The 25,303-nt window shown below is 46.9% G+C and overlaps 1 protein-coding gene across 2 annotated transcripts in view; it reads left to right on the plus strand.

Annotated features, from left to right (window-relative positions):
* NISCH (nischarin) overlaps nucleotides 1–25,303 on the plus strand; it is a 39,288-nt gene that overhangs the window by 3,225 nt on the left and 10,760 nt on the right. The window contains exons 3-14 of one of the 2 annotated variants that reach the window (XM_053598991.1): nucleotides 452–634; nucleotides 11,948–11,996; nucleotides 12,483–12,646; nucleotides 12,956–13,051; nucleotides 14,696–14,791; nucleotides 17,177–17,329; nucleotides 17,948–18,016; nucleotides 18,478–18,663; nucleotides 18,838–18,966; nucleotides 20,402–20,515; nucleotides 20,816–20,927; nucleotides 21,632–25,300. In XM_053598991.1, coding sequence (XP_053454966.1) covers nucleotides 452–634; nucleotides 11,948–11,996; nucleotides 12,483–12,646; nucleotides 12,956–13,051; nucleotides 14,696–14,791; nucleotides 17,177–17,329; nucleotides 17,948–18,016; nucleotides 18,478–18,663; nucleotides 18,838–18,966; nucleotides 20,402–20,515; nucleotides 20,816–20,927; nucleotides 21,632–21,651 — 1,371 coding nt within the window. In that variant the 3' untranslated portion in view covers nucleotides 21,652–25,300. Of the gene's footprint in view, nucleotides 1–451; nucleotides 635–11,947; nucleotides 11,997–12,482; nucleotides 12,647–12,955; nucleotides 13,052–14,695; nucleotides 14,792–17,176; nucleotides 17,330–17,947; nucleotides 18,017–18,477; nucleotides 18,664–18,837; nucleotides 18,967–20,401; nucleotides 20,516–20,815; nucleotides 20,928–21,631; nucleotides 25,301–25,303 lie in introns of those variants that run through there. The other variant, XM_053598990.1, reaches the window with a different exon arrangement.

The raw sequence follows: 25,303 nt of genomic DNA on the forward strand, positions 1-25,303 counted from the left end.
TGAGATGCCAGAACAGTTTCCTGGGGAGGGGACAGGTTTGAACTTGTTCCACCTAACTATAGCTATTCAGGAGCCTGCATTTTAATATCTGGCTGTGATTCCATTTCTTTCCTTGTTTTTGGAGAGTACCATCTGTCTCTGGGTGATTTGCATTGTAAATGTTTTAAAGATAAACCACTGCCCTGGTTGGTTTTCATTCTGGTTTGGAAAAGAAGCCTCTAAAGTCTCCAGATGGAATTCCTCATCTGGAATTGTATTGGTATTTCTAATACTAATTGAATTTGAAGAGACCAAATCCCAGGTGCACCAGTTTGATCACTGATCCTGGTATTGCTGCCTGGAGGGGGCAGTGGAAAACGTGAGAAATGCTATTGCCCAGACTGCTTTCCTTGGTCTTACATAGGCACAGAGTGCCTTGGTCTGTGGTTGATGTGTTTGTGTTCTCTTACAGCTCGTTGCAGAGAAAAAAATTGATAAAAATCTGCTTCCACCTAAAAAGATAATTGGGAAAAATTCAAGAAGCTTGGTGGAGAAGAGGGAGAAGGATCTGGAGGTCTATCTCCAGACACTCCTGGCTGCCTTTCCTGGCGTGGCCCCCAGAGTACTGGCCCACTTCTTGCATTTTCACTTCTACGTAAGTTCTTCATGGGGTTTTCGCCTTTGCTACAAACCCACAACTGCCAGAGCTTGAAGCAGCAAACTATTATAGAGCTCAGTTTTGAGGAGAGGTGGCTGGAGTTTGATCCTAGGTTAGAAGGTGGAGGAATACCACCCCTGTTAGGGATAAGCTATGGGCAGAAGCACATTTGTTGACAGATTTGCCTTAAATTAGACTGACTATGGCCACAGAGATGTTTTCCTCCACTGAAAGGCATTTTGTTTCAGCTAGGGTTCCATACAAATGGATGAGAATGGATTAGAAACAGCTGACACATGGCATAGGCTATTATCAAGTTGTTGGTTGACACCTGGAGACTGAGGGATGTGATGGTGGGATATTATCATCTGGGGGCACATTTCCAGGGTCCACACTGCCAAAGTGCTGAGACTGAGGGTAGACACCTTCCTCTGATGGGAGAGTATCTCAGAGAGCAGCTCTGCACTCCCTTCTGGAGACAACTTTCGTGGGCTGCTGGTGACAGAATGTGTTATCAGACTTCAAGAAGGGCAGTTTGGTAATGTGAAACCAAAATATTAAATAGCAGTTCCACTTAAGATAATTTATTCTGACAACAAATCAGATAGCTGCAGAACAGATATGTGGACACAGGTGTTCATTTAGGATTGTAACATGATACCTAAGACGATTCGGAAGTCCAGTAGGAAGAGGTTTAGTCATCCCATTGGATATTGTACTACTGGGAAATGATGGGATAGCTATGGATTTGTTAACATGGGAAAATAAATATATGAAAAGAGCAGGTCATAAAACAGTATGTAGACTCTGGTCCCATTATTATAAGAAAAATGTATGTGTGTGTTTGTCTAGGAAACTTGTAGGCTTATACTGAAATGCTGGGATTGGTTTTCTCTGGGTGATAGATTTTTATCTATCTATATATAGATTAAAATATAGATAGATAAAAATCTATAAGGAATGCAAATTTTGCATTCCTATCTATAAATATATAGATATATTTTTTATCTATAAATTAAATAATTTATATTTAATTGTTTTCTCTTAATGTGATGAAGATACAAAAGACTCCATTCTTGTTTTAGGCTCACCTTTTTAGGAAGGACCTGTGGGTTGCAGTCTTAAAGGCTCAGCTATGTTTAAGATACTATTTTCTTGAAGTCTTTTTACAGCAAGACAGCTGAACCTTTCTCGGAGCACTAAATAGAGCCTGGAAATTTGATGATAGTGCTTGCATTGGGCCACTAAACTTGAAGGAACCATGTGGGAAAATGCGTGGCATTTATAGATGGAGTCTGTATATTTGTTTTGAATTTTATTTAGCATATACCAGTAAGTATGTAGTTAACATTTCCTGTTGTAACATTTTTACGTTATCTTATTTGAGAAAAAATTTGCATTCCTTATGCAAGTCTTTGAGATAAACTTTACTGGTTAGTATTTTAAGAAGTACTGCATTTTAAGAAAGCTTTGATTAGCCATTTAAAGATGAAACAGGATAAGCAGCCCTTTGAAAATATAATTCATTACTTAAGAACTATGGGTTTGAGGAGGGGAGCTCTCACTGGTTGCCTTGGGTTTGTGTCCAACTCTGAGCATGGAAGGGCCTGGACTGCCTTTTTTTTTTTTTTTTGAGACAGGATCTCTGGTGCACAGGAATGCAGTGGCAGTGACCTGATCATTACTCACTGTAGCCTTGAAATCCTGGGCTCAAGCAGTCTTCCCACCTCCCCTGGGACTACAGGCATGCACCACCATGCCTACCTAATTTCTTAATTTTTTGCACAGATGAAGTGTCCCTGTGTTGCCCAGGCTGGTCTCAAAACTCCTGGCCTCAAATGATCTTCCCATCAGGGCCTCCCAAGATGCTAGGCTTATAGGCATGAGCCACCATGCCCAGCCTCTACTGTTCTTTTGAGACTGGTTTGTCTGAGATAGGCCCAGGGCCACCTTAGGATGGCCAACTTCCCATCCTAGTTCTGGTTAGAGGCTTGCTCTACTACTTGAATTTGGACAATTCAATTTGGACATATTTGTTGTCACTGTTGTCAAACAAATCCCTAGGTTATACAAACCCAAGGATTTTAAGTAGTTTTTTTGTTTTTGTTTTTTTTTTAATTTTAAACTGTCATCAGGAAGACAAGGATTTAAAATAGTAATTGGACCCATAATTAGATTATACCAGGGTTTCTCAACTATGGCACTGCTAATTTTTTGGACTTGATGATCTTGCTGCAAGGGGCTGTCCTGTGCGGGTTGTTCAGCAGCATCCTGGCCTCTACTCACTAGGTGCCAGTAGCATTTCTCCACCTAGTTGCAGCATCTAAAAATGTCTTCAGACATTGCCAAGTGTCCTTCGGGCACAGTTGCCCAAAGTTGAGAACTACTGGATTGATCTTCATTTGGATTTGAACAAACGGCCTAAAAGATCTGTTAGCCTTTTCCCCAGGCTGGGAGATCTTTAGGGAATATTTCTCTTAACCTTTGTAGACTCTGTAGACTCATCAGTGTCCCCTCTGAAATTGTTTTGATGTATTCCACCTCGTGTGTTGCTGACATTGGACAGGAAACCATACTTGTCTGTAGTGTGGATTGCTTTTTTTTTTTTTTACAGTTTTTGGCTGGGGCTGGGTTTAAACCCGCCACCTCCAGCACATGAGGCCAGGACCCCACCCCACAGGCGCTGCCCATGGATTGCTTTTAATTGAGATATAATTCACATATCATAAAATTAACTCTTTTAAAGTACACAATTAAGCAGTTTTTAGTATACAAAGGTATACAACTATCACCACTATCTAATTCCAAAACATTTCGTCACCTCAAAAGGAACCCTGTACCCATTAGCAATAACTTCCCATCCCTCTGTCCCTCAGACTCTGGCAGTCATGAATCTACTTTGTATCTGTATGGATTTGCCCATTCTGGACATTTCATATAAATTAGTGGTTCTCAACCTTCCTAATGCAGCGACACTTTAATACAGTTCCTGTGGGTCATGACCCACAGGTTGTAAACCGCTGATATAAAATAGAATCTTGCAATGTGTGGCTTTTCTAACTGGCTTCTTTCATTTAACACTGTTTTCATTCATATTCCATTCATATTATAACATTAATCCTTCAGTCCTTTTATGACTAAGTAATAATGTGTCATTTGGATGTACCATATTGAGTTTTTGTTTTTTTTAGAGACAGTCTTACTTTGTCGCCCTCGGTAGAGCGCTATGGCATCACGGCTCACAGCAACCTCCAACTCCTGGGTTTAGGCAATTCTCTTGCCTCACCCTCCCAAGTAGCTGGGACTACAGGCACCCACCACGATGCCTGGCTATTTTTTGTTGCAGTTTGGCCAGGGCAGGGTTTGAACCCACCACCCTCAGTATATTGGGGCCAGCACCCTACTCACTGAGCCACTTTGTCCCCCTTGGTAGAGTGCCCTGGTGTCATAACTCACAGCAACCTCAAACTCTTGGGCTCAAGCAATTCCCTTGCCTCAGCCTCCCAAATAGCTGGGACTACAAGTACCCACCATAACACCCAACTAATTTTTCTATTTTAGTAGAGACCGGGTCTTGCTCTTGCTCAGGCTGGTCTTGAACTCTTGAGCAGATGGGAGCAGGTGCATCCAGCCCACATTATGTTTATCCATTATCAGATGATGGGCATTTGGGTTGTTTCCACTTTTTGGCTATTGTAAATAGTGCTATGAACATTTGTGTGTATGTATTTGTGTGAACTTAAGGTTTCATTTTTGTTGGTTACATACCCAGAAGTGAAAGCTGGGTAATACAGTAACTCCATGTTTAACTTTTTGAAGAACTGCCAAAATGTTTTCCAAAATTACTATACCATTTTATATTCCCATCAATTATATATTGGTTATAATTTCCCCATGTCCTTGCTAACACTTTTCTTGTCTATTTTTTTTCATTGTAGATGTCATAGTGGGTGTGAAGTGGTATTTCGTTATGATTTTGAGTACATTTCCCTAATGATTAGTGACATTGAGCCTCTTCCCATATGTTTATTGGCTATTTGTATATCTTTGGAAAAATTTTTTCAATCCTTTGTCCTTTTAAAAATTGGCTTGTCTTTTTGTTGTTGAATTGTAGGAGTTATTTATATATCTGGGATACTAGACCCTTATTTGTAAATAATTCTTATCATTTTCTTGATAGTGTCCTTTGAAGCCCAAAAATTTTAGTTTTTTTTTGTTTTTTTTTTTTTGTAGAGACAGAGTCTTACTTTATGGCCCTCAGTAGAGTGCCGTGGCCTCACACAGCTCACAGCAACCTCCAACTCCTGGGCTTCAGTGATTCTCTTGCCTCAGCCTCCCAAGTAGCTGGGACTACAGGCGCCCGCCACAACGCCCGGCTATTTTTTGGTTGCAGTTTGGCTGGGGCCGGGTTTGAACCCGTCACCCTCAGTATATGGGGCCGGCGCCCTACCGACTGAGCCACAGGCGCCTCCCTTGGTTTTTTTGTTTTTTTTTTAAGACAGAATCTCACTTTGTTGCTTTGGGTAGAGTGCCATATTATCATAGCTCATAGCAACCTCAAACTCTTGGGCCCAAGAGATCCTTTTGCCTCAGCCTCCCAAATAGCTGGGACTGCAGATGCCCACGATGACGCCCAGATAGATTTACTATTTTTAGTAGAGATGAGGTCTCATTCTTGCTCAGGCTGGTCTCAAATTCCTGAGCTCAGGCATTTCCCCTGCTTCAGCCTCCCAGAGTGCTGGGATTACAGGCATGATCCATGAAGCCCAGCCCAAAAAGTTTTAGATTTTGATTAAGATCAGGTTATTAATTTTTTTTTTTTTTGGTTGCTTGTGTTTTTAGTGTCATAGCTGAGAAACCCTTGCCTAATCTAAGGTTACAAGGATTTTTATCTATGTTTTCTTCCAAAAGCTTTATAGTTCCAGCTCTTAATTTAGGTCTTCGATCCATTACATTTTATATATGATATAAAATAGGGATCCAACTTCATTCTTTTGCAGTATAGATTTTAAAGACAAGGAAAGAAGGCACCATTTCCGTCTCCAGCCAACTCTGAGCTGAGGGGTCTGGAGACTGATGCAGCCAACCTGTTTTGCAGTAAGAAAGCATGCTGCTGTCTCTCCAGATAGCTATCCCTAATCCTCTTGGACCCACAGTCACAGACCTTATCCCAGAAGCCCTAGAGCAGAGGTTTTCAAATTTAATGAAATGGAATCCCATGGAAAATTCCAGCATACCATTTGGTGTAGGACATCTAACAGTGGACTTACAAATGGACAGAGCTGAGTTTATATCCCAGCCCTACTTCTTCCTATCAGTTCATTCCAAGTCAGTCATTTAACCTCTCAGTGCCCTAGTTCCTCTCCTGTGAATTGTAGAGTAATGATTCCTAGCTCTTGTGAGGCCTGCAGCAGACGATGCAATGAAGGTCAAGGGCTTAGAAGAGGATGGGTCAGGGCTGTCCATGTGCCAGCTATTACTGGGCTGTCCTGGTAATGAAAAACTCTCAGTTCTCTTGAAAGGTAATTATATTTTCTTGTTTTAAAGTCAATTGGCTAGAGCAAAGATGCTTTTCAAAATTTAGAATCTGGCCGGGTGCAGTGGCTCACACTTGTAATCCTAGCACTCTGGGAGGCCAAGGTGGGTGGATTGCCTGAGCTCATGGGTTCGAGACCAGCCTGAGCAAAAGTAAGACCCATCTCTACTAAAAATAGAAAAGCCGAGGCAAGAAGATCTCTTGAGCCCAAGAGTTGGAGGTTGCTGTGAGCTATGACACCACAGTACTTTCCCCAAGGTGACAGCTTGAGACTCTGTCTCAAAAAAAAAAAAAAAAAAAAAAACTGGGGAATCTGGGATTCAGTTGAACTGTTACCATCTTTTTTTTTTTTTTTTTTTGGTTTTTGGCCAGGGCTGGGTTTGAACCCACCACCTCCGGCATATGGGACCGGCGCCCTACTCCTTGAGCCACAGGCGCCGCCCATGAACTGTTACCATCTTAATATTGGCTTTAGCCTCCAATTTATTACCATGATTTGTTTTGCTTCAAAGTATTGAGGCTGTGAACAGTCTTGGAACTCTCTTTAGTTCAAGTTTAGGTTTGAATCCCTCCATGGTACATTTTGCTTAAAGTTGAATCATGTATAATATGCCTGACTCCTGCTAGAATGCCTCATCACCAGGGTAAATGAAGTTAGACAAGGTCCCCAATCCTTAGCATTGTCTGTCTAAACCCCACTTGGGTAATGGTCTCAGTGATATGTAATAATGCCCCACTGATCAGCTCACTGCCCAAGCGTGTGTCAAACAGAATATCAGGGACTGGCCTAGGGTTTTCCTTTGGGTGCAGGCTTATGTGTTTTGGGGTACACCTGGTCTCTGGGCTCTGTGTGCAAGGGCACACTCAGTCAAGATGTAAGTCTCAGAGCTATAGCCTGATTAGTCCGTGGTGTATTTACGTGAAGCTCAGACCCCTGCCCAAGGCTGTGCATCAGCACAGGATCCTGGCTGGTGGTGCAGCTGATCAGTAAATCTATAACATATCTGGAAGATGAATAATATGTTAAATTTTATAAACATAGCCAATATTATTATTTTTTATTAGATCATAGCTGTGTATATTAATGCAATTATGGGGTACAATGTGCTAGTTTGTTTATTTTTATTTATTTATTTTTATTATTAAATCATAGCTGTGTACATTAATGCGATCATGGGGCACCCTACACTGGTTTTATAGACCATTTGACATATTTTCATCACACTGGTTAACATAGCCTTCTTGGCATTTTCTTAGTTATTGTGTTAAGACATTTATATTCTACATTTACTAAGTTTCACATGTACCCTTGTAAGATGCACCATAGGTGTAATCCCACCAATCATCCTCCCTCCGCCCATCCTCCCCCCTCCCTCTCCTCCCTACTGTTCTGGTTTTATATACAGTTTGAAATACTTTCATCAAACTGGTTAACATAGCCTTCACCACATTTTCTTAGTTATTGTGTTAAGACATTTATATTCTACATTTAGTAGATGTAAAATGGACCACCACAGATGTGGTCCTACCAACTACCCTCTCCTCCCCTCCCCTCATGTTTCCCCTTCATCTTGGGCTATAGTTGAGTTATAGCTTTCATATGAAGTGTGGGTGCTTATAAATTGGTTTCATAGTAGGGCTGAGTACATTGGATACTTTTTCTTCCATTCTTGAGATACTTTACTAAGAAGAATATGTTCCAGCTCCATCCATGTAAACATGAAAAAGGTAAAGTCTGCATCTTTCTTTAAGGCTGCATAATATTCCATGGTGTACATATACCACAATTTATTGATCCATTCATGAGTCGATGGGCACTTGGGCTTCCTCCATGGCTAATATTAATTATTTTTAATTGAAATTTTCATTGAGGTATAAAGAATGTTTTTTTAAAAAATGCATTTCAGGAGCTTGGCACCCGCAGCACAGTGGTTATGGCACCAGCCACATACACCAAGGGTGGCGGGTCCAAACCCAACCCAGGCCACCTAAAACAACTGCAACAACAACAACAGCAAAAAAATGGCTGGGCGTTGTGGCGGGCGCCTGTGGTCCTAGCTACTTGGGAGGCTGAGGCAGATGAATCACTTAAGCCCAAGAGTTTGAGGTTGCTGTGAGCTGTGATGCCATAGCACTCTACTCAGGGTGACAGCTTGGGACTCTTATCTCAAAAAAAAAAAAAATATATATATATATATTTATTTATTTATTTCAAGTTCAGTGCCTGTAGCACAGTGGTTGCAGCGGTAGCCACATGCACTGAGGCTGGTGGGTTCGAGCCCAGCCCAGGCCAGATAAACAACGACAACTGCAACAAAAAAGTAGCCGGGCATTGTGGCAGGCGCCTGTAGTCCCAGCTACTTGGGAAGCTGAAGCAAGTGAATCGCTTAAGCCCAGGAGTTTGAGGTTGCTGTGAGTTGTGACACCATGGCACTCTACCCAGGGCAACAGAGTGAGACTCTGTCTCAAAAAAAAAAAAGAAAGAAAGAAAAAAATAAATAAAAATATATTTCAATTTGGATGTTTATGGCACTTCAAGTTCCTTGAGTACAGATGGAGTGGGACTTGTGGGGAGTTGTCTGTCCCCACAAATGACTTCCCACGAGTATCTGTAGCAACTTGGGCTCAGGGGCCACTGAGGTCCCCATGTACTCCTTGCTTGGAGAGGCCTTTCCTGCACATCTTTGCTCTCTGTTTCACCAGAGAACTCTCCGAGGAGTCCAGTGTTCTAGGTTTGGGGGCTAGACATTTCTGTGTTCCTCTGTGGTTCAGTCTCCCTTCCAAGGTAAAGAGCGGCCTCAGAAACCAAGTTGAAAGTGTTCCAGCTATATGCACTTCCTATGCCCCAAATAACAGGGGGAAAGATTGTTACAGTTTGCTTTTGAGATTCCTCAGAAGTGAAAGCTTGCTCTTTGCTTAATAGGAGCTCTGGGCCCTCACTATCTCTCAGCTTTGTGTGTTTTTCAGAAATTCAAGCCATGTGCCCTTAGAGGGGCTGGTGTCCAGGGTGATTTCTCCATACTTATCCACACTGCCCCAAGAGACAGGGTCTCACTCTGTTGCCAACATTGGACTTGAACTCCTGGCTTCAAATGATCTTCCTGCCTCGGCCTCCCAAGTAGCTGGGTCTGTAGACAAGTGCCACCACACCCAGCCCAGGGAGATTTTTTTTTTTTTTCCTCAGTATTCTTGCTGCTCTGATACTAGCTGGCTGAAGAAATGTGCTGTGAAAGTTAGGGTTGTTTGGTACTGCTCATGGGGCAAGGAACCTTTCTCCATGAGAGACCCCTAGGAGCCTTAGGTCCATAACAAGGTACCTAAGAGGCCCTGGAGCTATTCTTGGAAAACTGAGGTGGACAAAGATTGGAAGCCCCAGGGATCTGCTCAGATCCAGGCACTCTTAACAGCAGGGAGGATTAGGAAGTGCTGGTTTATAGATAGGGCTTGATTCTCAAAGAAAGGAGGAGAAACAAGCCTTTGGATCATTCTAACTTCTAATTTTTAGTTCTTTACAGCTACCAAGGAAAATGTAATTGAGTCTAAGTGGTTGTGAGAGACTCAAGTTGAACTTCTGAGTGAACCCATAGCTTCTCCTCTCATTTGTGGCGGGAACCCTCTCCTGTTCAGAGTCTGCTTTGCCCCTTTACACTGGCGCTGCACCCTGTGAGGCTCTACATCTCTTAAAGCTGGGGCTCTGTTTGCTGCTTTTGGCTTTGTGTTCATGGGAGGGGGGTGTTATACTATATCTAAACAATTTCAAACAGATTAAAGAAAAATAGACATTTTTCTTTTTTTGTAGAGACAGAGTCTCACTGTACCGCCCTCGGGTAGAGTGCCGTGGCGTCACACGGCTCACAGCAACCTCTAACTCTTGGTCTTATGCGATTCTCTTGCCTCAGCCTCCTTAGCAGCTGGGACTACAGGCGCGCGCCACAACGCCCGGCTATTTTTCTGTTGCAGTTTGGCCGGGGCTGGGTCCGAACCCGCCACCCTTGGCATATGGGGCTGGCACCCTACTCACTGAGCCACAGGCGCCGCCCGAAAAATAGACATTTTTCAAAGGTACATAAAGGACCAGGAGAATATTTTTATAATCTTGGACCCCTTTTTTTTTCAATAATCTGGGACCTCTTGTCCCAGAAGTCACAAAGAAAAAGAATTGCAGGTTTAATAACATAAAAGTGAAAAACCTCTTATGTCAAAAAAATAACTGTGAACAAAGGTAAAAGGCATTACACAGACTAGGATGAAATATTTGCAACATATAAAGAGCCATTAGAGAAGCCTTGATGTATAAAAGATAATAAGAAAGAGAAAAACAACCAAAGAGATCAACATGAAGAGGACACACTGTTTCCTGCAACCCGGTGCCTTTTGAGTCCCATAAATACGTGAATTGCATGTCCTGGTGGCAGCGATGTTCCAGTGAGGTATGAGGGTGATTATGCAGTCTCCATCTGGACCTGTTTACAAAAAAGGTCTGTTGGCTGCCATCTGTCTATTAGTTAAACTTCTTACCTATAGTGTGTGGAGAGTGAGGCAGAGGGCTTTGGGGGGCCCTGCCAACCCCATGATTACATTGCCGAAATGCTGAGGCAGCTGGTTGTGTACAGAGAAGCCCAACACAAGTGCCTGAATGTGGCTTTGCTATTCCGAGCCATGTAAAATTGAAGAGTCACAGCACCTCTCCACCTTAGTTTGCTTATCTGTAAAACAGTGTTCAAGATAGCAGGTTCCTAGGCTAGGCGCAGTGGCTCATGTGTATAATCTCAGCCCTTTGGGAGGCTGAGGCCAGAGGATAGCTTGAGGCCAGAATTCAAGACCAGCCTGGGCAAGATAGTGAGACCTTGTCTCTACAAAAACATTTAAAGGTTAGCCAGAGTATGGGGGAGGTTGCATACCTGTAATCTCAGCTACTTCTGAGGAGAGGAGGGAGGATCAGGGTTGCAGTGAACTATAATTGTGCCACTGCCCTCCAGCCCAGATGACAGAGCAAGACCGTGTTTCTACAAAAAAAGCAAAAGAAAGCAGCTTCCTCTTGTAGAGCATGGAGGATTCAGGGGGCCAGTACCTACTGAGTGCCCAGGCCACTGTATGATGTGAATGGCAGATCCAGTATGTTAGCTATTCATGTGACTGAAGGCTTGTCCTTGGCATACCTTCTTTGTTACCTCATTTAAAAAAGAAGACCTTGCCCACCTCCTTCTTGTGACCTGGGTCTGAGTGTTACTGTTGTGTGTCTGGAAGGGATGAGCACAAAAAGAGAACAAGTGTTTGCTCTCCTGAGATACATTTGAAACATGAGAAAAAATGGAAATGGTCATTCCCAGGGAGGGTTGGCTCTGGGAGATCCTTCATCCCACCATGGTGTTAAGAGCCTCTTATCTGGAAGAAATAGGACTTAACTCTCTGCCTCTCTCTCGTCTAAAGACTCCCAGAGCCACTTTGGGGAGCTCTAGGCACAGCTCAGCTCTTCTGACCTCCTGGGCCCTAGTGCACTCAGCCAGTGCCCACATGGACTGGGAGTTACAGCCATTATTCTGGCTTCTGTTCTACTTTTGGGGAGACATTTCTGGTGTCCCATATAACTTGAAACACTTAGTTTCCCTTTCTGAGCTCCTTGCTTTGTTTTAGGTTTATGCTCTCCTTTATTTTGTTTAACTTTCTAGAGAGCTAGTACTGCCACTGCAGAGGGGGTAGACGGCAGGCAATTTGCGAATCACAGTGGCTGGGGGTAGGTGGGCTTTCTAAGGACAGGTTTGTTTTCTCTGTAGGAGATAAATGGCATCACTGCAGCACTGGCCGAAGAGCTCTTTGAAAAAGGTATGCAGCCACAGGTTCTTGATATATTGGGCACAACTTGCCTAGTCCTGTGAGGTAGGTAGAGGCCCACGCAACTCAGTTTGTTAAGCTCTGCCAAGTGAGTGCTAGTGGTGGACCCCGCCTTGAGCTTGCCCAAATCCCTGGACCTGGTCTAAAGCCAAGTCTGCCCACCTATCTGCCCAAGTAGCCAGGTCTGAAGACTCGATCCTTTACCTAAAGACTCCCGAGTGCCTATGATGGGGTGTTGGAAGGTGATGGCATGCTGCCCTCTTGTAGATGTCTAGGGTAGCCTTGTGCCCAGTGTGCACTCAGGAGGCAGCTGCTCCTCCTTTTCAGGGCTGTGGCTTTGCCCTGATACAGTTGGGGTGCACATAAGATGTGCTTGCTAAGTGCCTATTGACTTTTGGCCTGGCAGACAGATGCCCTGGCTGCATGAGGGCAGGGACTGGGGCTGGGCACGCATCCTTCAGGGCATGGCTGTTGCAGGAGAACAGCTTCTGGGGGCCGGCGAGGTCTTTGCCATCGGGCCCCTGCAGCTCTATGCGATCACTGAGCAGCTGCAGCAGGGAAAACCCACATGCACCAGTGGAGATGCCAAGACCGACCTTGGGCACATCCTGGACTTCACCTGTCGCCTTAAGTACCTTAAGGTAAAGCTGTAGCATCTCAGCTATAGAGAACCTCAGATGGGGGCAGTGGGGTACAGCCCGCAGCACAGGGCCTGATAGCTCACTGCTGGAGGCAGGCCACCTGTTCTTGGCACTGTGCTGCTGGCTTTGGGCACCAGGGGGCAGTCATAACCAATGTCCATTAACTTCAAACCTTGGCCTTACCCTACTCTTTTAAGGCAGAGTGGTCAAAGGTTCAGGCTTGTCAGCTGCTTCAGCACTGCCCCGTGCATGTGCAAATGGGGGTGGTTGCAGAGGCATCCCTGATTCAAGCCACATCTTTGGCTTCAGGTTTCTGGCACAGAAGGACCTTTTGGAACCAGCAACATTCAGGAGCAGCTTCTGCCATTTGATCTGTCAATATTCAAGGCCCTTCATCAGGTGGAGGTAAGGCTCAGGGCCTTGGGATACAGGCAGGGTCCCCTGCGTGGGCATCTTCTTGCTCTGACTCTGCCTAGTAAGTGTTTGTGATGTCAATGTCCAGATTTAATTGTAAGGCACTGTTGCTTTCACATTTGGTACCAAGTGGCAGATTCTGGGTAGGGACAATTAGGGCAGAGGCACCAGCACCAGTAGGGAGAGCAGATCTTTCAGATCAAAGTCCTGAAAAGTCATCCTGAGGGTCAGACAGCCAATTCCAAATTTCTATTTCCCCAGGCAGAGCCACAAAGGGCTTTAAGGGTTTCCTACCCCCTGGGGTTTTGCCCTTAACTCACATTATTCACTATTGCTTCTTGGTTCTCAATGCTAATTTTGTTACTTTTTTTTTTTTTTTTTCCAGACAGTCTCACTGTATCACCCTCGGTAGAGTGCTGTGGCATCACAGCTCACAGCAACCTCAAACTCTTGGGCTTGAGCAATTCTCTTGCCTCAGCCTCCCGAGTAGCTGGGACTACAGGTGCCTTCCACAACACCTGGTTATTTTTTGTTGAGATTGTCATTATTGTTTACTTGGCCCGGGCAGGATTCGAACTCGCCAGCCTCGATGTATGTGGCTGGCACCGAGTCATTGTTACCATTTTTTAAAAGAAAGAGGAGTCAATAATGAATACCAATAGGCAGTGCCTATGACTCAAAGGTATAGGGCGCCGACCCCATATGCCGGAGGTGGTGGGTTCAAACCCAGCCCTGGCCAAAAACTGCAAAAAAAAAAAGCAATAATGAATACCAAAAAATGTTTTGAAGCATATGTGTTTTGAGCATGGCTTTATGTTCTGTCCTGTGCCCCATGTTCTCCATTGAATCTTCACAACAGCCCTGTGAAGAAAGCACTTGTATTCCCATTTTACAGTTGAAGAACCTGAGGCTTGGGAAAATAAGGACAGTTACTGAGGGGAAAGCTAGAATTTGAATTCAGCTGAGTCTGGCTCCAGAGCCTCTGCTACCCATTAGGCTATTCTGCCTACGACATTCTAGGTTTGTTCCACAAACCTTGGGACCACTCCCCTTGATAGAAACTTGTGCTGTGCCTGGACCACGGCAGGCTGAGTGAGGACTGGAAGTGAGAGGAAAGCCCAGCTCAGCCCCTGCTCACCAGGCTGAGGCTCTATAGATTTGGGTTTATAGGTGGGTGGGTAGTGGTTGAGCAGGTGGCTCTGTGGAGTGTGCTTTGGCTGTACCACTTCCCTCCTCACCACAGGACAGCTGAGGTGAGCTGGAGACTAGGTGAGCAGGAGAGGCCACCACACTCACTGCATTATGGAGGACCCTTGCTCTCCAGCTCCAGTTTCTATCACCCACACCTTCTGTCTAACAAGCCCCAAGTAGCTCTTGGGGAGAAATGGAATTTGTGGTTCACTGTGAGTCTGAGAAATTGGGTGCCTTTCTCACTAGATACTTCAGAGAATGTTTGGTCACCACTGCACATCAGGAAAAAAGAGACAGATTTGGAGTCGCCTCCTCTCTCTAGGGATTCAGACTTGCCTGTTGTGTGTGGGTGCTGCTTAGTGTGTAGTTGACAACCACCCACTTCCTGGTGCTTTTGATAAAGCAAGGATACCACTTCTGAGACAGAGCTTTTCCTTGTTTCAGATAAGTCATTGTGATGCTAAGCACATCCGAGGGCTGGTGGCATCAAAGCCTACCTTAGCCACGATGAGTATCCGCTTCTCAGCAACCTCAATGAAGGTAAGCTTCACCTGTTTCCTGCCTGGGGCACCGTCTCTGGGGCAGGGTCCCAGTCTGCAGTCCCCACCACTGAGGATGCATATGGACACTTAGATGTCTATCAGGACTCAGAGACCAGACCTTCCCCTTGGTAGCCACATACTCACGTGAGACCTCGTAGCACTTGACAGATCCCAGGACATGTTAGTTCCTACCTTTATCAGAAATCAATGTGTTGGCTGCGGAGGTGGTTCACACCTGTAATCCCAGTACTTTGGGAGGCCGAGACAGGAGCATAGCTTGAGGCAAGGAGTTTAAGACCAGCCTGGGCAATATAACAAGACCCCATCTCTAAGAAATGTTTAAAGTTAGCTGTTCATAGTACTGCACCTTTAGTCCCAGGTATTTGGGAGCTTGAGGCAGAAGAATCACTTGAGTGCAGGCATTCAAGGCTACAGTGAGCTAAAATCAGCCACTGCATTCCAGCCTGGGTAACAGAGACCCTGTCTCTCTCTTTTTTTTTGAGACAGAGTCTCACTGTGTCACCCTGGGTAGAGTGCCATGGCATCATCATAGCTCACAGCAACCTCAAACTCCTGGGCTCAACACTTCTTCTGCCTCAGCCTCCTAAGTAGCTGGGACTATTGGCACCCATCACAATGCCTGACTAACCTTTCTAATTTTAGTAGTGATAGGGTCTCACTCTTGCTTAGTTTGGTCTCGAACTCCTGAGCTCAAGTAAGATGCCTATCTCAGCCTCCGAGAGTACTAGGAGTCCAGGTTACAGCCACTGTATGCAGTGAGACCCTATCTCTCTCACTCTTTTTTTTTGAGACAGAGCCTCAAGCTGTCATCCTGGGTATCACAACTCACAGCAACCTCCAACTCCTGGCTTAAGCCATTCTCTTGCCTCAGCCTCCCAAGTAGCTGGGACTACAGGCGTCCAACACAATGCCCGGCTACTTTTTGGTTGTAGTTGCCCTTGTTGTTTGGCAGGCCCAGGATAGATTCGAACCCACCAGCTCCAGTGTATGTGGCTGGTGCCCTAGCCACTTGAGCTACAGGCGCCAAGCCGAAACTCTGTCTCTTAATGAAAAAAAAAATCAATGTTGTTAATAAGAAATTTTAGGAAACTAGGTTTCCCCCCCAAAATAAAACATCACTGGTTTTTAGTTAACAAATTATTCAGTATGGCAAGTGACAGGACCTTTATTAGCTAGATTGATATCACTATTTCTCTACCCCTGACAAACCCTGGCTTAGTAATTATCTCTGTCTTGTTCTCCATGGACTTGAAGTAGAAGGTGAGGTTGTAGAAGTGCTAGGCTCTGTTGTTTGTATGTGAGCAACAGAAACATTTGAATTGGGAATGTAGGAGGTTTCTTTCTTTTATGAGTTACACCTTGGTAATGTTAAAATCCTTCCCAGGTATAGAAAAGCATGTAATGAGGCTGGGTATAGTGGCTCACACCTGTAATCCTAGCACTTTGGGAGGCTGAGGTGGGTGGATTGCCTGAGCTCACAGGTTTGAAACCAATCTGAGCCAGAGCAAGACGTTGTCTCTAAAAAGAGCTGGGCATTGTGGAGGGCACCTGTAGTCCCAGCTAACTGGAAGGCTAAGGCAAAAGAATTGCTTAAGCCCAAGAGTTTGAGGTTGCTGTGAGCTGTGACACCACAGCACTCTATTGAGGGCGACAAAAGTGAGACTCTGTCTCACAAAAAAGAAAAGAAAAGAAAGAAGGAAAAAGCATCTAATGGCTTATTTTGTGATTTGAGGTATTTGATCAAGATTTGGTGACATTTCTCTCTTATAGAGAGAGCAGGGCATTGGCCACCTTGTCCCCCTGAGGCTCTCCTTGTTGCCTGGCTGAAGGAGCCCAAGATGGTCCATCACAGGAGGAGAGGTCTTGTGGGCATCAAAGCCTAAATAAGGCAGCCTATCTCCCTCCCTTCAGTGGTCTCTGGGCTCCACGTGGCTACCCTGGTTTTAGCACTGTTGACTTTATCCCTGTGAAGGAACAATAAAAAGGGTCCACTGTCCACAGTGAGGACCACATTGTCAGCTTGGAAGGCTTAGTTAGTTGCCTGGAAACACCGTGAATTCTAACCTTCAGCTTCTGAGATTTAAAACAGAGCAGGCATCAGCGTGCAGTAAAGGCCCTTGTAGGCTTGAAAAGCATTTGCTCCTGAAGCAGGGCCAGAACGTATTCTAAGTGGCTGTTATGCGACTAAGCTTTTCAGTTATTTCACAATCATTTAAAGACACACAAAAAGCCCTGTTTTAATGCAAGTTCACTTCCACATGCTAAATATGCTCCAGCCCTTCCTCTAATTTTGCAAGATGGTGTTCCCAGTGAGTATTGCGTGAGGACCCGAGTATGGTGCTCAACAGATGTTCTTACGCAGGAAGTCCTTGTTCCTGAAGCCTTGGAATTTGATGAGTGGGAGCCAGAAGGCACAGCCCTGGAAGGACCTGTGACTGCTGTCATCCCCACTTGGCAAGCACTGACCACTCTTGATCTGAGCCACAACAGCATCTCTGAGATCGACGAGTCTGTGGTATGCTCTCAGGGGGTGCCAGGGCTTTCTCGGGCCTAACCAAGAGATTGGGTGTTTGACTTGGTTTTTCATGGAAGAACCACAGAAAACTCATATCCAGTGCTCTGTGCATTGCCTGCAACTTTTTTAAGTTAATCTCAAATGGGACTACTTAAAATTTAGCAAAGTACTCCTTGCAAGTAAATACAGCATATTAATTGCATATACTTTATAGTACGTTTGATATAGTAGAACCACAGTAAGTGATGACATTTACTCCCAAGGAGTAGAGCAGAAAAATCACTCCAAAGATGACAATGTGCCCATGTGAGAGTGACATCCAGAGGGTATTTGGGCAGTGGAAGTGTGGTTCCTGTATTTGTACTGCTCAGTAGGTGTGGGCAGGATTGAAGGAAAGATTCCCTTTTCTGTTTGGGACCTTGCTGTGTATCATTTTCATCAGCCAAATGTTCTGTACACAATAGGTAGCACCCAGTGTTCTTTCAGCTGTGTTGCAGGGACAGACAACTGGAGTCTGTGATCAGGAGTGAGAGTCTTAGACTGTCCCTCCACTGTGTGCGGGGACTGTGTAGGGTCCAGCCTCCTCGAGTAATATCGGATGTTCTTTTCTTTCATAAGAAACTAATCCCAAAGATTGAGTTCCTGGACCTGAGTCACAATGGATTGCTGATCGTGGACAATCTGCAGGTATTGTTTTTGTAGACAACCTCTGCTTGTAGGTGCTTCCAAGGTCCTGCTATGAGGGTTCAGAAGGCTGTCACAGCCTTGGGAAATTGGCCATGCCCAGGAGTTTGTAAGGGCAGGGGCTGCCTCCCCTGTTGAGGTCCCAGTGATGTACTGAGTGATTGTTGCTCTAGTTCCAAAGAATTAGAAAAGACAAGTAAATACAAACCATGTGTGTGGTGATCTAACTCTTTTCTAGAGATGCCCAGCTTTGTTTTCCGTGCCTACCCCAACCTGTCTGCAGGGGTACACCTGTGCCGTGGCATGTGTGGAGGAGAAATGGGGCTTCCCTTCCCAGCAACCATCAAAGAGACTTGCACGATTGGGTGGTGTGGGGTGCAGGGCCCATTGTGCCATTAGCACCACTTTTTTTTCTTTGGAGGCTTGACCTGAACCATTTTTCCCTGTTCTCTACGTTGCTGCAGCATCTGTACAACCTCGTGCACCTGGACCTGTCCTACAACAAGCTGTCCTCCTTGGAAGGGGTTCACACCAAGCTGGGCAACATCAAGACCCTGAACCTGGCGGGCAACCTCCTGGAGAGTTTGAGTGGCCTGCACAAGCTCTACTCCCTGGTCAGCCTGGACCTCAGCAGCAACCAGATTGAGCAGGTAAGCCGCGTCGCAAGAGGATTTCAGACTTGTGGGATTTCTGTTCCTTGCCGTTTATCACTTTAAAGAAGAATGTTTAGATTCCTTTCATTTAAAAAGAGGCCATCAGACATATTCATGTGTTGCTGAAGTGGGAGAGAAGGGACCAAAGAGAATGGAACTCGTGCCTTACAGATGGAGGAGGTCAGGAGCATAGGCAGCCTCCCGTGTCTAGAGAACGTGGCTCTGCTGAACAATCCTCTGAGCATCATCCCTGACTACCGGACCAAGGTGCTCGCTCAGTTTGGAGAGAGGGCCTCTGAGGTAAGTCCCAGCACAGTCACTCAGGGAGACAGGGAGCAGTCCATGTCTACATGGGCAGAGTATAAGGAGGCCTATTGTTTGTCTGTCTCAAAGGACACCTGGCCCTTGAAGGCCTTTCGGTTCTGGGAAGTGATTCTGTCCCAGGAAAAAGCTCCCTTGCATCTGCCACCCCTCTGGCTGACAGGATGCCACTATCAGGGCTGTGGGCCAGGAGGACTCCCCACAAGCAAAGAAGCACAAATTCTGTGGAAGTCCTGTCTTCAGCTTTTAACAAATAGCATTGTTTATCCTAGGCAAAGGGCAAAGGACAGAAATGAGATACTTGAGATTATCTTATTTCCTGGACAGCTTGTAGCCAGTGTCTGACTGCAAACCTAAATGGTTTGCCTCTACCAGCATAGCCCAGCCTGGTGCCTGCTGCCACTGGCTGTGTGTGTCCACCTATCACCGTGCCAGGTCCACCATCTCCTCAGCCTTGAGCAGTGCTCCTCCCCCAACAGGTCCTTGGAGCCTCTGTTCTCCCCAAATCCCAGAGCAGAGGATATCTGGAAGTCTATTTGTATCCTACTCCCTCTTTTCTGCCCTAAGAGCCCCTTTCTCCACACTGTCATCAAGATAGTCTTCACAAGATGCCATCTCCTAGGCCGGGCGTGGTGGCTCATGCCTGTAATCCCAGCACTTGGGAAGCCTGAGCTCACTGGTTCAAGACCAGCCTGAGCCAGAGCGTGACCTTGTCTCTAAAAATAGCTGGGCGTTGTGGAGGGTGCCTATAGTCCCAGCTACTTGGGAGGCTGAGGCAAGAAAATGGCTTAAGCCCAGGAGTCTGAGGTTGCTGTGAGCTATGATCTCACAGCACTCTACCAAGGAGGTGACAAAGTGAGACTCTGTCTCAAAAAAAATGCTATCTCCTCCTCTTCTTCTGGGTTCCAGATGCTTGAGAGGCTCCCAGGCCACAGGGTATCACCTTCTGCCAGGCCCTTGGGATCTTCCCTTGTTCAACCACACTGCCCCCTTGACTGCCAGCTAGCTAGCCCATGAGTCCCTCCCCGTTCCCGCCGCTCTCTGATTTACCCTCCGGTTCCTCTGCCCAGAAGGCTCTCCCCACAATCTTTGACAATCTGCATTCTGCCTGTACCCAGAGGCATAGTTTCAAGTCATCCCCTCTTCCACTCCCAGCCACCCAAGAGGCTGCTGCCTACCCTTCTTGGAGGGAGATTCCCTGAGATAGACTAGGCAGAGTGGGACCTCCCTGGGCCTCTAAGGCACTGCCAGCTCACTTCTGTGTGTGTGAGGAGCCTCCCAGCACCCTGAGCCTGCAGGCTCCTCCTGGGGCCTGGCCCACAGCAGTGCTCGTGCCTGTGCAATAGGGCCCCACCGTCTTCCCACCATACCTGCCAGTCCTAGTGCTGGTAGCCACTTTCTGGACTTTCTCTAGGTGTGTCTGGATGACACAGTAACCACAGAGAAGGAGCTGGACACTGTAGAAGTACTGAAAGCAATTCAGAAAGCCAAGGAGGTCAAGTCCAAACTGAGCAACGCAGAGAAGAAGGTGGGTGTTTATGGGGGCAGTGGCGGGGTAGGCTGTAGGATTGCTCAGGGCCACTGAGTCCCAGCTGCTCCACTCCCTGGCTGCATGACCTTGGGCAAGTCACAGTCTCTGATCTTATCTCTGGGGTCAAAAGGAGACCCCACAGATAGTACCTACTGTGAGGATTAGGTGGCACCATCTTCAGCCTCACCTATTGTGAGAACCATTGAGCTCCTCTCTCTTCACATCCCTAGCCTAGTCAAGTTCTGTTCTTCCTAAGCTTTCTCTTCTCTCCTGGTTGACTTGAGCACTCCTCCTCAGGTTGGTGAGGATTCCCGGCTCTCGGCTTCCCCTGGCGTCAGACCCAGCAGCTCCCCTCCCACTGTGGCTCCCACTTCTCCCTCCCTGCCCCAGCCCATCCTCTCCAACCAAGGTAATCTTGCATGGATCTTGCTCCTGGTGGAGCACATAGCCCTGTCTGGGCCCCTTGGCTGGGGTTGGGGGAGATGCCCGCACCTGCTTCCTCTGCAGGGCCAGACACAGGGAGGGCAGTGCCGTCTACACATTGGCTCCTCTGAGGGACACATGGTAGGGAGTGCCCATCCTGATTTCAGTTCTGTCATATGCTTGATGAAGACTCACAATTGCGGGGCGGCGCCTGTGGCTCAAGGAGTAGGGCGCCAGTGCCATATGCCAGAGGTGGCGGGTTCAAACCCAGCCCTGGCCAAAAACCACACACACAGAAAAAAAAAAAGACTCACAATTGCTCTGATGCCCACATCCAGTTCCTCTAGGATCCCCTAGGTGTCCAATGGGCCCTGAGGCTGCCCTGTGAACAGGCTTGGGGCTGTTGGCTCATGGGACCTGTTCCCTGCTGGCAGCACGGACAGGTTGGCTCCTTGTTAATGGGAAATCAGGCATTGTTACTTTATTGAGTCTGGAGCCTCAATCCCTGCGTGGAGAGCTTTCTTTTATTATTGCCTCATCCCTGTGGCTCTCGTGGTATGACTCAGCCCCAAAACACAGTGTCTGTGGGGCTGAGATGGGCTGTGTGTCCCTGTGGACCCATGGAAGACCAGTCCTTTTCATCTGCCCACTATCTAAGCGTTTTCAAAGGGCTTTCACCTCTGAACCCAGGCATCCTCGGAGATGAGTGAGTGAAGCAGGTCCCATGAGCGTGTCTGCTGGCCCAGCCCCCACGGAAGAAGGGAGGGTGTGCCGTCCCGAGTGGAGCCGAGGCTCGGGACACACAGGAAAGAACGCCGCCTGCCCAGGCTCCTGGAGACACAGAACTTGGTGTGAGGTCTTGGGAAAACATTTTGACCCTATGCTTTAAGAGCCAGAAAACATTTCTACCCCTTGACCTGGTAACCCCGCTGGTGGGGATTTTCTCTTAGAGGGATACAGTACGGGGGATGGGGAGGTGAAATGCTCACTGCTGCCAAAACACGGGCAGCGCTCAAACAGGGGTGGAGAGGGAGAGTCAGCTATGGTTCAGATGCCCTGCAGCCGTCCCAGCAGGGAGAGGAGGACTTGGCAGGAAAAGAGACAAGTGCTCACATTTAGGCAGAAGGCCTGGTGCCAAGCAGCATGCCAAGGTTGTGACCATGAGATGCAGAAGAGCATTTATGAGCATGGAATGGTGGGTTAGATGCCAGAGTGACTGCCCTATATATATTTTGTAGAGACCGGGTCTCTCTATGTTGCCCAGGCTGGTCTGAACTGGTATTAAGTGATTCTCCTGCCTCAGCCTCCCAAAGTGCTGGGATTACAAGTGCCCAGCTTTTTGTGAAACTCTTGGCTTGAGAATTTTTGGTTGTATTTTTTTTTTTTTTTACATAAAAGGGGAAAGAGGGTTGCATTGCTGTGCGTAAGCTCCTCTGACCCCTAACCCTGCCTCCTGTAGCTGGGCCAAGCTCCCCTCTGGGCTCCATATCACTGGTGACCCTGTGGAGGAGCCATGGGACAGTAGGCTTCTGGGGATAGGGAGATAAATGTGGTCCCTGAGGCCAGGGATGCAGTGGTTCCTTCAGCATTTGCTGGTGAGTGAAGGAGCAAGCACAGACTGAGCTGACAGCGGGCAGGGTGAGGTATCCCCAAGTCTGCAGCTGCAGGCAGCTCCCAACTCTGGCAGAGAAGCCTCAGCACCAGCTTTAGCTCCCTCTTCTTCACTGCCCCCCATGCCCTGGGGACACTCCACAGAGTGGCACTCTGTCGTCTGTCCCCCCACCATCCCCCAGTCATTGGACTTCTGGACACTGTCTCCAGTATTGCACCTCTTATAAATAAAACCGTAGTGGATGTCTTTGTGTGCGTGCACATCTCATTCCTTTTGGTGAGAAACAACAAAGGTCGGACCCTCATCGAGGACTCTCCTGTATCCCCCCTTCCGTCCACTGAATGGCCTCTTCTGACCAGTTGTTTTTACAAGCCATAGTCCAGGAAGGAAGGACTGTCCCTGTCCACATTTCCTCGTGTGCAAACAGGGCTTGAGGGGTAAAGACAAGAAAATGTTTTTTTCTCACTATTGTAGAGGCATCCACGTGTATTTATGTTCAGCCGTGTTACTGGATCTTGCCTGGACGGACAGGGGTTTCTCCCAGGTGGGAGCAGCTTTACTAACCAATGTCTGTTGCCCCCAGCCTGGTTCTATAGCAGGGCACCTACTTTCAAAGGAACTGGGTGCTCAGGGGCCTGCCCAAATGGGGCACTGTCCCAAAAACACCCAACACCTGGCCTCTGGTCACTGCGGGAACTGTTAGCCAGCTGTCACGCCTTGGGGGCTGACAGGCAAAATGCCAGAGTTGATTCTCATGCCAGCCCTGCAGCTAAGAAAAGGCTATGTAGAGAGGTGGTTAGGAGCGGGCCTGGGGGCAGTCAGCTGAGTTTGCATCCCAGCTTCCTGGCCGTGTGACCTCAAGCAACTTGTAGCCTCTCTGAAGCTGTCTTCTCAACTTTAACATGGATACACCCTACTTCATCGATTCTAAGATGCACACATTTCTGCCTTGTGACTTCTCTGAAATTGAGATGCATCTTTCAGTCAATGGCGTCTCATAGTCGCTGTCACCCAACTGGTATACCTGATGGAATCGCGGGAGACCTGTGGACACCTGCTAAGACCAAGATGGCATCACATCCCTGCATCTTAGATTTGATGAAATGTGGTAAATAATGAGAGGCATGTGTGAGCTAATGCTGGGATGTGCTTAGCATTGCTCTTAGGCCCACAACAGTGGTCATCAGTAAGGGCTTCCCTTTTCTGCATATTTAGTGAGGGCTCTAAGATGATTGGGACAGTGGCCCTGAAGAACTTGGAGCCACATAGGGAGATAACCTGTATCCCTGGGGGAGAACAGGGCAGATAAGATCTGAGAATGTTTGTAGAATGTCTAGGTTAGAGAAAGTCCGCAATGCAGGTGCTGTCTGAGATGACTCTCAAAGGATGGGTAGCATTCGAACATGGAGATGGGGAAAGGGTGGATTCCAGGAGGGAATGGCAGCACAGGCAAAAGCCTGGAAGAAGGGGAAGGTCCTGTCAGGGTGCTTCATGTGTGGCTGTGTGCTTGCTGACCTGCCTGTGCATAGCCCCTGCTGCTTTGCTTTGTAGGGATGCTGGGCTTGGGCCACCTGCCTCCCTAGCCTATGGCAGAGGACCTGGGCTATGTGAATTGTCCTGTCCTAGGCAGTCTCATAACTGTTAAGGCGTTGAGTGCTTAGGGTCACTGCTGTGCGCTGTGGTAACTGATGGTGAAGCCAGGCTGTGAAGACAGGCTCGGCTCCTCAAAGACAGCAGTGTATCTGGGGCCTGAGGCCCAGTGCTCACACAGCTAGCTGCAGTTAGGAACATGTTAACAAGGGTTTTACCCTCAACCCATCTACAAATTATCTGGAGTGAACTAAGGGGTCCAGATAGGCTGATATCATTAAATAGCCTCAGCAGTGTTTCAAGACACCATGCATTTCCAGGATGCACGGAGTGCTATTGTCCGTGGGAGGTGGCCCCAGGGCAAGTCAGTGGGAATGGCGTGCGGGCACAGGCTCAGGCTGTACTCAGCAGCCCTGGAGGAAGCCACGGCCTGCACGTATCTGTGAGCCCTGCAAAGATGTCAGATCCAGGGATGGGTCACGTGTAGTCATTGCCTGGGAAAATTCTCCAGGAGTGAACATGGTTAAAGCTCTTAGTGGACATATCAAACTCTCTGCTCACCTGATGGGTGGGCCAGATTGCACCCCGCCCTTGCCCAGTGAGGCTGGGACCAGGCTGCAGTCTGACCTTTGCCAAAGTAAGAGACAACTAGTTTCTGGTTTGAACTTGCCTTTCTTTGTGTACCTGTAAGGGTGAACATTTTTTTCACGTTATCTGTTAGCCATTCTATGGAATGTCTGTTCATGTCCTTCGCAGGCTCTTAATGGGGTTTCTAACCTCCCCCCAATTTTGTAATCTGTAAGAGTTGTTTATAGACCAAAAATACAAACCTTTATCAAATATTACAAACACTTTTTCTCATTTCATTTGACATTAATTTATCTTGGTTTTTAAAAAATTTGTCTATAGAAAAAAAAATTTGTCTATAGAACTTTATGCTCAGATAGACTCACTCTACCCTTAGATTAGATTAAGCAGTCATTTGCTCTCTCTTGAGGTTTTTTGAGATTTCAGTTTTAACATTTCTTTCTCTAATCTTTGTGGCTGGGTTTTGGGGTCTGGCTAGCCCCTGGCCATGCTGATAGCCCTAAGGGCCCAGCACTCTTTGTTGAACAGCTGCTCTCCCCACCCTGCCCACCCCACTGCCTACCCTGGTCTCT

This window comes from Nycticebus coucang, chromosome 8 (genome assembly GCF_027406575.1).
Source record: "Nycticebus coucang isolate mNycCou1 chromosome 8, mNycCou1.pri, whole genome shotgun sequence".
Classification (NCBI taxonomy): Eukaryota; Metazoa; Chordata; class Mammalia; order Primates; family Lorisidae; genus Nycticebus; species Nycticebus coucang.